This window comes from Misgurnus anguillicaudatus, unplaced genomic scaffold (assembly GCF_027580225.2).
Source record: "Misgurnus anguillicaudatus unplaced genomic scaffold, ASM2758022v2 HiC_scaffold_33, whole genome shotgun sequence".
Lineage (NCBI taxonomy): Eukaryota > Metazoa > Chordata > Actinopteri > Cypriniformes > Cobitidae > Misgurnus > Misgurnus anguillicaudatus.
Genome location: NW_027395283.1, coordinates 5,630,029 through 5,643,551, shown reverse-complemented (window position 1 = coordinate 5,643,551; position 13,523 = coordinate 5,630,029). Strand labels below are relative to the sequence as shown.

General features: G+C 36.7%; 1 protein-coding gene across 1 annotated transcript in view; it reads right to left on the bottom strand.

Moving 5' to 3' along the window:
- Nucleotides 1-4,760: 4,760 nt before the first annotated feature.
- The window catches only part of LOC129437432 (protein NLRC3-like), a 46,443-nt gene continuing 37,680 nt past the window's right edge, over nucleotides 4,761-13,523 (bottom strand). The window contains exons 5-8 of the mRNA XM_073865736.1: nucleotides 12,437-12,613; nucleotides 11,865-12,038; nucleotides 7,845-8,018; nucleotides 4,761-5,678 (exon numbers count right to left, since the gene is read on the bottom strand). Coding sequence (XP_073721837.1) covers nucleotides 5,654-5,678; nucleotides 7,845-8,018; nucleotides 11,865-12,038; nucleotides 12,437-12,613 — 550 coding nt within the window. The 3' untranslated portion in view covers nucleotides 4,761-5,653. The remainder of the gene's footprint in view (nucleotides 5,679-7,844; nucleotides 8,019-11,864; nucleotides 12,039-12,436; nucleotides 12,614-13,523) is intronic.

Below are 13,523 nucleotides of genomic sequence, written 5' to 3'. Positions count from 1 at the left end.
ATCATGTTAAGCACCCTGAATCTTTTGTGTCTCAAACATATTTGTGTTCGGCTGCTATTTTTATCACATTAATGTTTTTAAAACATTTCCCTACATGTAATGACGGGGAACGAAGCTGTCCAATCATAGCAGTGGGTGTTTACGTTCAGGTCTTCAATGCGGCCCGCCCCTTCAAACGAACCATTTCTCAAGACAGCCACTAATCCATGTTACAAAATAGCGTATTGCTTATTGCTTTTGATGTTTTTGAATGTAAAAACAACGCGAAATGCATAAGTAGACATCAATCAACGTCATAAAGCAATAAAATCGACCAATTCACGGCCCCTTTAAAATAGGTGTGTAAGAAGTGAAACAATACAAATGCAAACGGAGCAACAACAAAAAAACTTTTAAACATTTTGATTCCCCCTCCCTTGCCTCACAGTGGTTTGGTCCACTGCCCGCGCCCCTTTTACCTCACCGGTCACCACCGACACACATTCCGGTGGTAGAGAAGTGTACGGAGCCGACGCGTTAATCAGCTATATACAGGGCCGGATTAACCATACGGGCAACTGGGCAATTGCCCAGGGGCCCAAGACCTCCAAAGGGCCCAGGGCAGCAAGGGCATGAGCAAAATACTGAATCTGGTAATCTCCCGCTGGCCGCTTTATATTAAACTGTCAAAGCGGGATTTTGCGCTGCAAAGAGAGACGCTGCGCTGCCTATTACTTTGAACGTGAGTTGAGAGCGGTTGCGTCTCATGCGGCCTGACCAATGAAGAGAGGGCCTCAGGTTAAGACCCTCTCCTCATTGGTCAGTCCGCATGAGGTGGGTGAGGCAAAGGTTCGCCGAGCATTACGTGACGCAAGGCGTTAGTAAAATTAAAAAAGGAAAAGGACATCAGAAACGCAGAAAATGTAAAGTATAAACAGTGGTGTAGTCTACGTGATACGTATCTGCGCGATCCGATCGGCGTATGAAATCAAATTACTATAGCGGCGCGAAAGTGACTGGGGAGCAGAGAACCTACAGGCGAGTGACAGCTAAGTAGCGCGAGAGTGATTCCAGTTATCACATGGAGAAATCTGCTTCGAATCGCTCTCGCGGTACTTTGACATCATCAATAGGTCTGCTTAGCGCCAAATGAAGTCAAACCTGCAGTGTAGCTGCTCACGCGACACTGTAAACAAACCAACCATGAGGAGTAGTGAACGAGTGGAGCAGTGCACAACATAAAATCCGGAGAGTTAACAACGCACATGTGAGTAAACAACATTTAAATCATCAATCCAGTTTGTTACTTTATCTGGAGGTAAGGCTCCAATAAAATAAAATAAGCCAGTGTTTATGTCCTGATGGTTTTTAGCTGCCTTGCAGCTAGTGATGGTCGTTTTCGAAGCACTGCTTCATGAGGCTTCGAAACATTTACGAATCTTTTGTTTCGAATCAGTGGTTCGGAGCTTGTTTCAAACTGGCCCAAGTCACGTGATTTTAGCAAACGAGGCTTCATTACGTCAGAACTGTTTCGAAACGTTTCGAAAATCCGATGGTTCACCACTAGGGGGAGTTGATCACATGACCAGTGTCTAATATGTTTAGGTGAACTCGGGTCAGTTTTATTATGAAAGTTCATAAAACATTTATCCTTCTGACTAATAACACTGCCACTTTGTCTAATTTTTGTTTATAGACAGATTTAATGACAAAAATTTGCATAATTAAAAGGGTAGTTAGTTTTAATGATTTGTTTGCCCTAAATAAAACTAAAAACACATAATAGACTTTTAACTACGTCTTAATTAAGTTAAATAATTTTTTTAAACATATTTTAATACAAATCTTGCTATTATTTTGTCAAAAAAAGTGTAAAATGTTTGGACATGTCTGCTTTACACTATTTTGACCAGCAGGGGTTGACAGCGTGTGTTGTGTTTCGAGCTGCTTCGAAAAACTGAATCAATTTTCGAAGCAATTGGTTCAATTGATTCGAAGCTTCGAAAAGCTTCATTTCTCCCATCACTACTTGCAGCATGTTTGCTTGTGCTTCACAGTGTTAAACTTACTTTCCCTGTGTTAATTTATATATCTACGTTCAAGATGTAGCCTATATGATCTTAAACTTCTGTGAGAGAAATCATGTCTGCGTTGATGTTCAGTTCAGACTTGCAAATTAAAGAGCATTTTCTTCACTTTGGTTTGGGTGTCTTCTATTAGGCTATATGATGGTCTTGTAATAATAATTAATAAAAGCCTATTTTCATTTTTAGACAATGCTTGTATGTGCAAAAAATAAGCTTTTATATCAATGACTATGCAAATTAGAGTTAATCCATGGTCATCTTAAATGTGTATTAATTAAAAAGTTCTGTTAAGTCAGATTCCGTCAACGACGAGGACAACTAAGTTAGCCAGGACTTTTCTACACCGCCAGCTTACTTTTACAGCCCAGAGATTATACAGATGCTGATCAGATGTGTTTAGTTTTCATAGCATCATATGTGAGTGAATGTCTTTGATAGGGGACATAGTAGTGCATTTGTATGAGCATTTAAATATTTGTAAATCAAAATACACCTGATGACAGTTAGAATTTGAAGTATTGAGTATATGTACTGTATAATACAGTTGAGCCCGACCGATATGCATTTTTTGGGGCCGATGCCGATACAGATATTAGAGAGTAAAAAAAGACCGATAACGATATATCGGCCGATATTCATTATGTGCATATTATAGTACAGTACACATATACTACAGTATATTATACTACTACAGTACTGTACATAGAATACACTATATACATTAACAGAATATACTATATATAAATACTTTTTTGCAATGATCACACCACAAATGTGGTGATCAAACACTTAAAATGACGTGACAAAGGTATGTAATATAGGCAGGTGTGTTTTACAAGTTAACAATAAACTTTATTATCCAAAATGATTCTGATATAAGTGCACAAAACAGTAAATTTGACTTATTATAAATAACTTTAAAACACAAACAAAACAAAATACATATAACAAACCATTGTCAGTTTTAACGAGAATAATGTTATATTGGGCTTATTTTAAAAAATGGAAACTTATAAAGTCATTGTTTATTAGCTTAAGAGTAAGTTATGGACTTCACAAATTAATTAAAAACTTACCGTTAAGACAACAATGCTTGACTTACTGACAACATACTGATGTAGGCTAATGTTTAATGTACTGCACAACTTTTTTATAACACGAACCCACAGTGTTCTGCCGGGACTTTAAACTTTTATAAAACTAAAGCGTCTGCTCTCCGCCTCTTTTATTTAAGAAAGGGTGTAAAGTTGCGCGAGCTTATTTAATCAATTGCTTTGAAATGAGCATGTTTGGTAACAGCAAAAGCAGCTGTACTCCCACAGACTGCGCGTCAGTTTAAGTGCGTCCTTTCTCCGCCTCGCGTCATTTCTTCCGCTTGCGTTTGAAACAACTCGCAAGTGGACAAAAAAGACTGATTAAAACCACCAAATGTAAACAGGAATGTGTCTCTCTCGTCCACTTATAATCCAATCGACCAAAGCGCGTCTTAATACCAGGTGTAAAATGTTTTGAAGAAACCGCGTGACTGCCGCGGCCGCCACCTGAACTGAGAGACTGACTGACTGAAGTGAAGGGGGTGGGGGATTGGCTGGTGTCACTACAGTGAGTGACCTGAGTCGCCATTAGCAACCAATAGGGCGCACTCTGCTGGACAAACAAGTACTTACATCTTTCAAAAGCATTTAATGTGTTCAGCAAGGAACGTTCATATCGGCTTCATATCTGCGGCTTATACGCCGATACAGATATATCTGCGACATGCTCATATCGGTCGATAAAATCGGCAAAACGATAAATCGGTCGGGCTCTATAATACAGTAATATATTCTGTATATGACCATATTATGGTGATCCTGGGGTCGTGATGATGGGGCCCTTGAATATTGTTGCCCAGGGTATAACAAAGTGTTAATCTGGCCCTGGCTATATACAATACAACGTTTCCCATCACTTATCAGTTTATCCTCATATGTTTTAAAACTGGACTATGTTGACATATAAACATGAACATATTTCGTTTTCTGAGAACAGAAGCAGATAAACGATCAAGAAAACATTTTTATGCATTCATGCAGAGGTGAGGCAGAGGCTGAAAGTAACAAATTACATTTACTCACCTTGCTGTAACTGAGTTTTTTGTGTACTTTTACTTTGAGTAGTTTTTAAAATCTGTACTTTACTTTTACTTAAGTATGTTTAAAGTATTGTAGGCTACTTCGCTACATATTAAATCATATCCGTTACTGAGTAAAAATAAATATAAAAGTAAGGTGATAAAGACGCGCCACGGTCGGAGGATTGATTGATGGGCGGCGGAACGCGCAAAAAGAACCATGGAGAGGGACGAGACAGGCGCGGGCTAATGCAGACCCTCGATTCAATTCTTACAAAAGAAACCCCTGGCCTTTGACGCAAAGCGATTGTTTCATTCAATTAGGGTTCATGCTCTTGAGTACGGAGTTTGAGAATTGCCGACCGGGTTTTAACCACTAATTTGCACGATGCGTTTTTAATACATGCGCATTATCTTCCGAGGTCTAGCAGCTTCGCGTCAAGTCAAACAATTTAAGAACGTCCTCGAGAATGCGCAGATCATTAGACATTGCAGAGAGAGAGAGAGATAGAGAGAGAGCGCGAGAGAGAGAGAGATTGAAAGACATCAGGTACACAGGTCTGGGAGCTAATAAACGTGTAAAGGATGTATAGTGTATAGCCATGGCACTCATCTCATTATATGCTCATTTATGTATATAGTTTAATAACATAATGTATGTTACCAGCAATACATCAATTACAACCTTCATATAATGATTGTATTTACTAGCTGCTGACCTCATATTATTTTTGCTTCAAAAGTGCATAACTCACCTGTAAAACTCATTAAATAATTCCACAAATGTTTCTTAGTTATAAAAAAGCTTTTTATTTTATTAACATTTGTTATTGCACTTTAATTGTAGAGATGTTTACAATTAAAAACATAGTTTGAGATGTATATATCCTTCCTTTGTGAACTATACTAGAAACCTCTCCCCGCTGTAAAAAAGTAACTCTTAAAATTAAAATGACTTAGATTTTTAGACCAGTAACTTTACTTTTACTTAAGTAAAATATTATTAAAGTAACTTTACTCTTACTTAAGTAGAAAATTTTATTACTCTTTTCACCTCTGCATTCATATGTATTAAAATTAAATTTGCGTCCGTTCATAGAGAAAGAGAAACGTTTTCTATCTGTACCCATTTCCTTGCAAGTACAATTTTGCCTGTATTATTGGTGTCCCCTTCAAAAATTGTTCTTGAAAAATTTTATGTTTATTGTCCCCCCCAACATTTAGATGAGATTTTCGCCCCTGCCTATGAGATTTCTTGCTCCTCTTACACTGACTGATAAATCGCTCTTATAGGAAATGTGTAGACAGAAGCTGAGTTAAGATGAAGATTTACCTCCAACACTTCAAAGTCAGATTTAGATAAAGTTACAGATCAGATCCTGTACTGAATAATCAACTCATACAGTTAAGAGGAAGTGATGTCACTATTGTGTCTTCTTATTCACCATCAGATCATACTGAAGATCAGACATCTTTACCGTCGTTTCTTAGGCCAAACACTGAAAGAGAAAGTCAATCAGATATGAGATCATCATCAGTGTCAGATGAAGAGATAGAAAAACAAACTATTAGTGCTGTCAGTCAGTGATAGAAATGAAATCTTCAACATAATAAACATGTCAACAATCTGTTTATCACATACACATACAACACATACAACAATACAAAAACACATTTCATCTATTTCCTCTGAATATTTGATGTCAATGTAAGAGATGAATGTATTGATATGTATGTAGTATAATATAATGACACACTGACAGTTTTATGAGTTCACACACAAACAGTAAGAAAATGAAGGTGATGCTTTATTTTAAAAGTCCTGGAGGTTGACAGTCGTGTAAATAAAGAGAAACAGCATCAATGTCAAAGCTCGACAGAGAGTTGTGTGAAGTGTCCATCAGATTTTAAGAGTTGACTTTCTCTTCTTTTTTCTAATCTTCATCTGTATCATTTATCATCTGTACTTTGTGTTGATCTGTTGTGTATATATTGTGTTTGTGTTGTTATTTCTGTCTGTATTCTGATGATTTGATAAATAATGCTTAAAACATGAAATAAAAACCAAGTTGTTATAAAAAGAGTTTAAGATGAACATCTAGTCAAGTGTGCATAACTATAGAGGTGTCGGCCTATCAAACAAACCCCATTAACAAACATCATATAAGGGGCCCCATTTTAATGATCTGAAACGCAAGTGCGAAGCGCAAAGCGCAAGTGACTTTGTGGGCGGATCTTGGGCGCTGTTGCTATTTTCCCGGCGGGAGAAATGAGTCTTGCGCCAGGCGCAAATCAATAAGGGGTTGGTCTGAAGTAGGTTCATTATTCATAGGTGTGGTTTGGGCGTAACGTCAAATAAACCAATCAGAACGCTATCCAACATTCCCTTTAAACACAAGGGCGCAAGATCCATGGCGGGTTGCTATTATTATGACGGATTTACCAGGCGCACGCCAGGAGCGGTTCACAGCCGAGGAGACCGACGTTCTTGTAAAAGCAGTCAAAGACAGAGAAGTTGTTTTGTATGGGGATGAGAGAAACCCGCCCAAATCAGCGTCGGTTAAACAGGCGTTGGAGGAAATAGCCGCAATTGTCTTATCAGCTGGCCAGGACGTACCGCAAGCGGTACAATGATGTCAGGAGACGGGGGAATCCAAGCTTGCCAGCATAAATCGGGCACGCCGTATAACGGGATCTGACGCCAGCAGAGGACATCGCTGCGTTCACCCTCACCGCTGAAAGCCAAGAAACGCAGTCCAACCCCAAAGTACACTTACAAATCAAGTTCATATACATTAAGGTTTCTTGTGAAAACATTTAAATTATTATTTACATAAAATAAACGTAATACAGTCACACAACAAACTTATGAAAATATTTTAATCGTTATTCGCATGATAATTTTTTAACGCTGCCACAAAAAATAAATAAAAAACTATCACCACAATGCTCACCACAATGATTTAATAAATATAAAATTTTCATAACAATTTATGATTTAATGATTTCCCTTATCTTATATTTTGTATTGTAACAATTTATAATTTGCAAATATAACTGTTGCATCTGTGTAGATTAGATAAGCAATGCGCGTTGTGCACGCTATACATTATGGTCAAGCATGCGCCCTTAAAATAGCATAATGAACTACGCGCAACGCGGCACTGACTTTAGACTAGTTTTTTTTGGTTAGTAGCGCAATTGTTTTTTGAAACTGCAAAATAGCATAAGAGACCGCCCAGGGAGCGCAAGTTCATTCCCTAGTTTGCCGACGTGCGTCTGTGGAGGGAAAAACCCGCTGTGCGCCGGTGCAAAATACAAATGATACATGCGTCAGTGACAAAGTCAATTGCGCTGGGTGCAAGATAGGGCCCATAATGTGTAAGAAGAGTAAGATCACAGTATTAAATCCTGGAGTGAACAAACTCAACATCACAGTTAGTAAACAGACTCAGACATTGTGTTGAATTCCTATTGTGTTGATCTGACAAAGCATCAAGTGTTCTTCATGTGCACTTCATATTTTCTGTTTGTTGGGTTTAAAGGATACACAGCCTACAACAGCAGCAGATCAATTTACATTTATTTCTAATATTTATATTCTAGGATTTAAATGACACTGCATGAGTTTACTTTAAACATTTATTTAAATGAGCTCTACTCACAGTACTGTCTTTAGTTTATAATGTGGATCATCTTTTAGATCAGAGATCAGCTTCACTCCTGAATCTGTGAGATAATTAAGAGACAGATTCAGTTCTCTCAGGTGTGATGGGTTTGATCTCAGAGCTGAAGTCAGAGCAACACAACCGTCATCTGTGATATCACACCTCCTCAACCTGTAGAGAACAGAGACTTTATGTGAATGATACAAAACTACAAAGTTTGACACAAATCTGTAACCTCAATCTCTTCATGTAATGTTCCTCTTTCAATCCCTCAGTAACTGTGAGACACTGTGTGTTTAAATGTCAAATAAATCCATCACACAGCTGACTATTAGTGTTAGATGTCCTAAACCACATGAACATTTCTTCATAAATCTTTATTGAGTTCATGATTCACACATATAATTCTCATCAGGTATTTGATGTAAAAATCTTCCTCTATTACAAGAGGAATATCAGCTGGAGATAACATAACTCTGATCTTACATTTAAAGATGTTACAGTGTTTAAAGATCAATTTCACTCAATCTATAAAAACATTATTAATGTGTGTGTCAGTGTCAATGATGGATCAATGTTTTTAATCATCTTTATAAAAACAACACAACGAGGAGAAAAACTCTTCATACACAATAATATCAGCAATGATTTCATCAAAGAAACACCAAACTACATTTTCTGACATTTTAACAGAGGAGTTTTGTTGCACGTTGTGAAGGAAATTGAAATGAATCATAACTAATTATAACTAACATGTCTTTATACATTGTCTATAGACTGTTGTGTAAGATGCAAATAATACACCTAATTTTATCTGTAATTCTTTGGAGCAATATAAACCTGAGGTTTGTTATTTTATACTCCTTTTGTTATGTTAAACTCTTTTTATTATTTTATATGCCAAGTGTTGCTTAAATGTAAAGTATTATAATCACTGAGTTGGGAATATATGCATGACAGCTCTTAAATTGCATGTTTAACAAAATGACACATATATGGTTTTGTATTTACTAGTTTATTACGAGTAGTGTGTGTGTGTGTGTGTGTGTGTGTGTGTGTGTGTGTGTGTGTGTGAGTGTGTGTTTGTATATATATATATATATATATATATATATATATATATATATATATAATATATATATATATATATATATATATATATATATATATATATATATATATATATATATATATATATATATATATATATATATATATATATATATATATATATATATATATATATATATATATATATGCAGCTAATGATAATAACTGTCCCAAGCTACAAGTTCATGAGGTATCATGTGTAAGTGTAATAAGGCCAAATATATATATATATATATATATATATATATATATATATATATATATATATATATATATATATATATATATATATATATATATATATATATATATATAGAACAAAGCATAGGACAGGGTTTCCCAAATCTTACCCTGGAGGGCCGGAGCACTGCAGAATTTAGCTCCAACCCTGATCAAACACATCTGAACAAGCTAATCAAGGTCTTCATGATGACTAGAAAATCACAGGGGGGTAAGTTTGATTTTCCCATCCAGGGTAAGATCTTAGGGGAATTTTCCAGTAAACAAAGAATCAAAGGCATGTCATGAGGCCTTGAATATGATCCTAGAATTTGGCCTTGAGACCGCCATATAAACTGATGCTGCTGCACAACTTATTCAGAACTGGACGCCAGCATCTCTGTTGTCTGACAGCCTGAAATCTTGTGTGCTCTAGACTTAGGATTTTTTATCTAATTTGGTATTTTTATTTATTTTCTTTTTCTTTTTAATTCTGCAAAACTTGTAATCGCAAACAACTAAATTGTATTAATAAATTATATAAAAGACAAGAAGTCGTCTGCTTTTGTGAACTTAGCTCAGATAATCAACCACAGGGAAGTCTTCTGACAATTAGGCTATATGTGAATATGATCTAATGATCTAAGAGTATTACTTTATTTAAGGTAATGTGATTGGTATACTTAGGCAAGGATAGTTGAATCTGCAAAAATATCCCTAACGCTGAATAGAAAGAGTAGGCAAAAGGTAAAAATGTTCATACCATAAAACAAGATGCACCAGTTATGTAACTTAACCCTCAAACGCTCCTCATTTTCTGTTTACACTACTGGCCCTTGGAGTCTTGGAGTCAGATGAACCACGGATCGGGCGGATGACGTGATGAAAAATAATATTTTAATTAAATTCGGGCAGGTGGCGGGCGGCTGAACCAATCAAATTAAAAATATATGTGTACATTGTTAAATATTGTTATCAGACTATACCTACATCCACAAAATCAAGCACACTTTGAAAGAGTTACATTTTCATCAGACAGTAATGTGGCTATTCTGTCTATGCAGATCGACTGCTTGTTATTATCAGAGATGGCAACGCCAGCAAAGGAGGTGCGTGACAAACTCAAAAAAGGAGAATTAAAAACAAAGGAAATAGAAGGTCTGAAAAGTGTTGCCTGCTATGTAATTTACATGTTCATGACAGCCACAAGACGGGTACGTCTAACATGGTGCATCACAAGTGTGTTGCTAAAACTCAAGCCTCCACGAACACCTTGACAACTTTTGTCCATCGAGATCCCAATAGAGTACTACAGGATGTAAAATCAAAGCTGACGGTTGCATGTGTGAACCTGTTCTCTCTTGATATGCACCCGTTCAATATTGTTTCTGGTAAAGGATTCCACCAAGGTAAGTTTTTGGGGTTGTTATGGACAACTACAAATGGGAACATTTTTAGCCTATAATGTAAATGACATGTTACTTTATTCAAGCTTTCTATCTATTTGCTAAAAAAATAGAGTGAAATTGGCATTTAGTATTAGGCTAAATAGCAGCATGTTGAAATGATGTGCCAAAATGCGTTTTCTATTAGGCTACAATGAAAATATTATACAGTACAGTGCTTTTAATCTAGGCGATTTATTTATTTTTGTCCCTGTGCACCGATCAGAGACAGAGTTCACTGCCAATATTCTGAGAGCTTTCTAGTCTCACGGCTGGCTGTCATCCACAGCGCCTTGCATCACCCAATCAGCGGATTGTAGACTGGATATTTTTACCTTTTATCACAGTCTTGGGCATGTGAAAGATTAGTAACAACATTGGCTTTGATGCATTGCTAGCTTTTGTGCAGCATCAGATTTAAATTATTTCTCCCACATTTATAGTTTGTGGCTGTTTTTGCCCCATTGACTTATTCTCTATTGGTTTGTGTAGTGCTGCACTTTCCATCTGCATTTTGGAGTAAAAAAATACTTTTATAGATCGGATGGGGGGCCCATACGTACCTTCGCCTTGGGCCCCCAATTTGCTAAATCCGCCACTGTGTGTGTGTGTGTGTGTGTGTGTGTGTGTGTGTGTGTGTGCGAGAGAGAGAGAAAGCGAGCGTGTGTGAGAGGGGAAGCATATGTGTGTCTGTGTGTGTGTACATGTGCATGCATTAGGTTACAACCTTTTATATCTTTTTTCTGCATTTGTGGCTGATTTTATTTGCCAAAATCTATAAAAAATGCTCTCTGTAGTAGTCATACCTATGTGTGTGTGTATGTGTGTGTGTGTGTGTGTGTGTGTGTGTGTGTGTGTGTGTGTGTGTGTGTGTTTATGTGCGCGTGTGTGAGAGAGAGTGTGTGCGTGAGAGAGTGTGCTTGAGAAGGAGAGAGAGAGCATGTGTGTGTGTCTGAAATCTATCACCACAACATCATTTATTTTAATTGGAGAATTATTTTTTTACATTTTAAGCTTTAGCTCTGTTTTTATCAGCACAGGTTGTGTTGTGGTGAAACACTGCAGTACTTTGATGATGTATCGATGTCTCAAAATTATTCATATCACTGCTGATGTATATGCTTACTGATCAGATCTCTCATTGACTTTATATATTCTTTACATTTTAGTATTTGTTTTTTCCCTACAGTTTATGTTTAACCAAACCTCAGTACATCTGTGACTTTTAGAGAGATGATCTTACTCCAGTATCTGCAGTTTACAGTCAGGATTCTTTAGTACATCAGAGATCAGCTTCACTCCTGAATCTCTTAGTTTATTATCAGACAGATCCAGATGTGTCAGGTGTGATGGGTTTGATCTTAGAGCTGAAGTCAGAGCAACACAATCTTCATCTGTGATATTACAACTCATCAACCTGTAGAGAACAGAGACACACAGTTTGTTCACACACAGATCAAATCTACAGTAAGTTGAATTTGTTTCTCGTCCTGTCATCATTTAGTGTTCATGGACATTTTCATTTTAGTTTTATTTATGTGTATTTGTGTTTTACTGAAACACATCAGTGAGATTTAAAAGTAAATGAACTGTTGATTCCACCAATCACACATTAAAACATTTTCTCTTACATTTCTCTTACTGTGACTTTCGCTAAGAGTTAAAGTGTTGTGATGAATGTTAAGTGAAACTTTAGTTATCAAACAAAGATATTGAATTAAAAGCCTATAAATCCATTACAGATGTTATGATCTCTATATAGTCTCACTATAATCTATATGTGATTTCTGTCTGAGCATCAGATCACAATCTTACTTCAGTATCTGCAGTTTACAGTTAGGATTCTTCAGTACATCAGAGATCCGCTTCACTCCTGAATCTCTTAAATTATTATTATCAGACAGATTCAGATGTGTCAGGTGTGATGGGTTTGATCTCAGAGCTGAAGTCAGAGCAACACAACCTTCATCTGTGATATTACACATACACAGCCTGTACAGAACAGACACACACAGTTTGTTCACACACAGATCAAATCTACAGTGAGTTGAATTTGTTTCTCTTCTGTCATTATTTAGTGTTTATGGACATTTTCATTTTAGTTTTAATTATGTGTATTTGTGTTTTACTGAAACACATCAGTGAGATTTCAAAGTAAATTAACCGTTAATTCCTCCAATCACACATTAAAACATTTTCTATTACATTTCTGTTACTGTGACATTCAGTAAGAGTAGGGCTGTGTTGAAAAAATCGATTCACCGATTCTGAATCGATTTTCATGTTAATTTCTAAAGATCGATCCTTAACTCAGAGAATCGATTTAATAATTAATTAATTAAACTTGCTGCGTCATTGAATTCACGCATGCGTGCGAGGTGGAAGGACATTAAAACAACGAACATAGCGGTCAGGAACGTTAACCAATCGGTTGTTTTTAAAACTCTAGAAACGCTCAAAGCTGCGATCTATATGTAAAACAATCCACTCTTAACAAATGAACGAGTTATCTGTGTTATTTTTATAATAAGCGCCAGTGAATCCACCGCAGGTCTCCAGCGAATCTCTCTCTCCCTCCCTCTGTGCTCATGCAGCTGGTCTCTCACGGGCAGAGGTTTCTTGAGGCGCGCGCAACGGGTCGCCAAATAAAGAGTTATTCTTGCACATAATGCTAATAGTTGTAAAGTTTTCTGAACTTTAAGCAAGCTAAGACAAAACTTGTGTTTATATCAGTGACACGTGCGCTGCTGGAGCGATGTAGTTTGACGCCTAATTTGCTTATAGTACAAACATCTTTGATCAGAAAGACGAGAAAGAGACACAAATGTTAATGTGTAATAGAAAGTAAAGAGCGTCAAGACCTTAAAACAGACTTCATCACATCATAGCACCCGTCTTAATA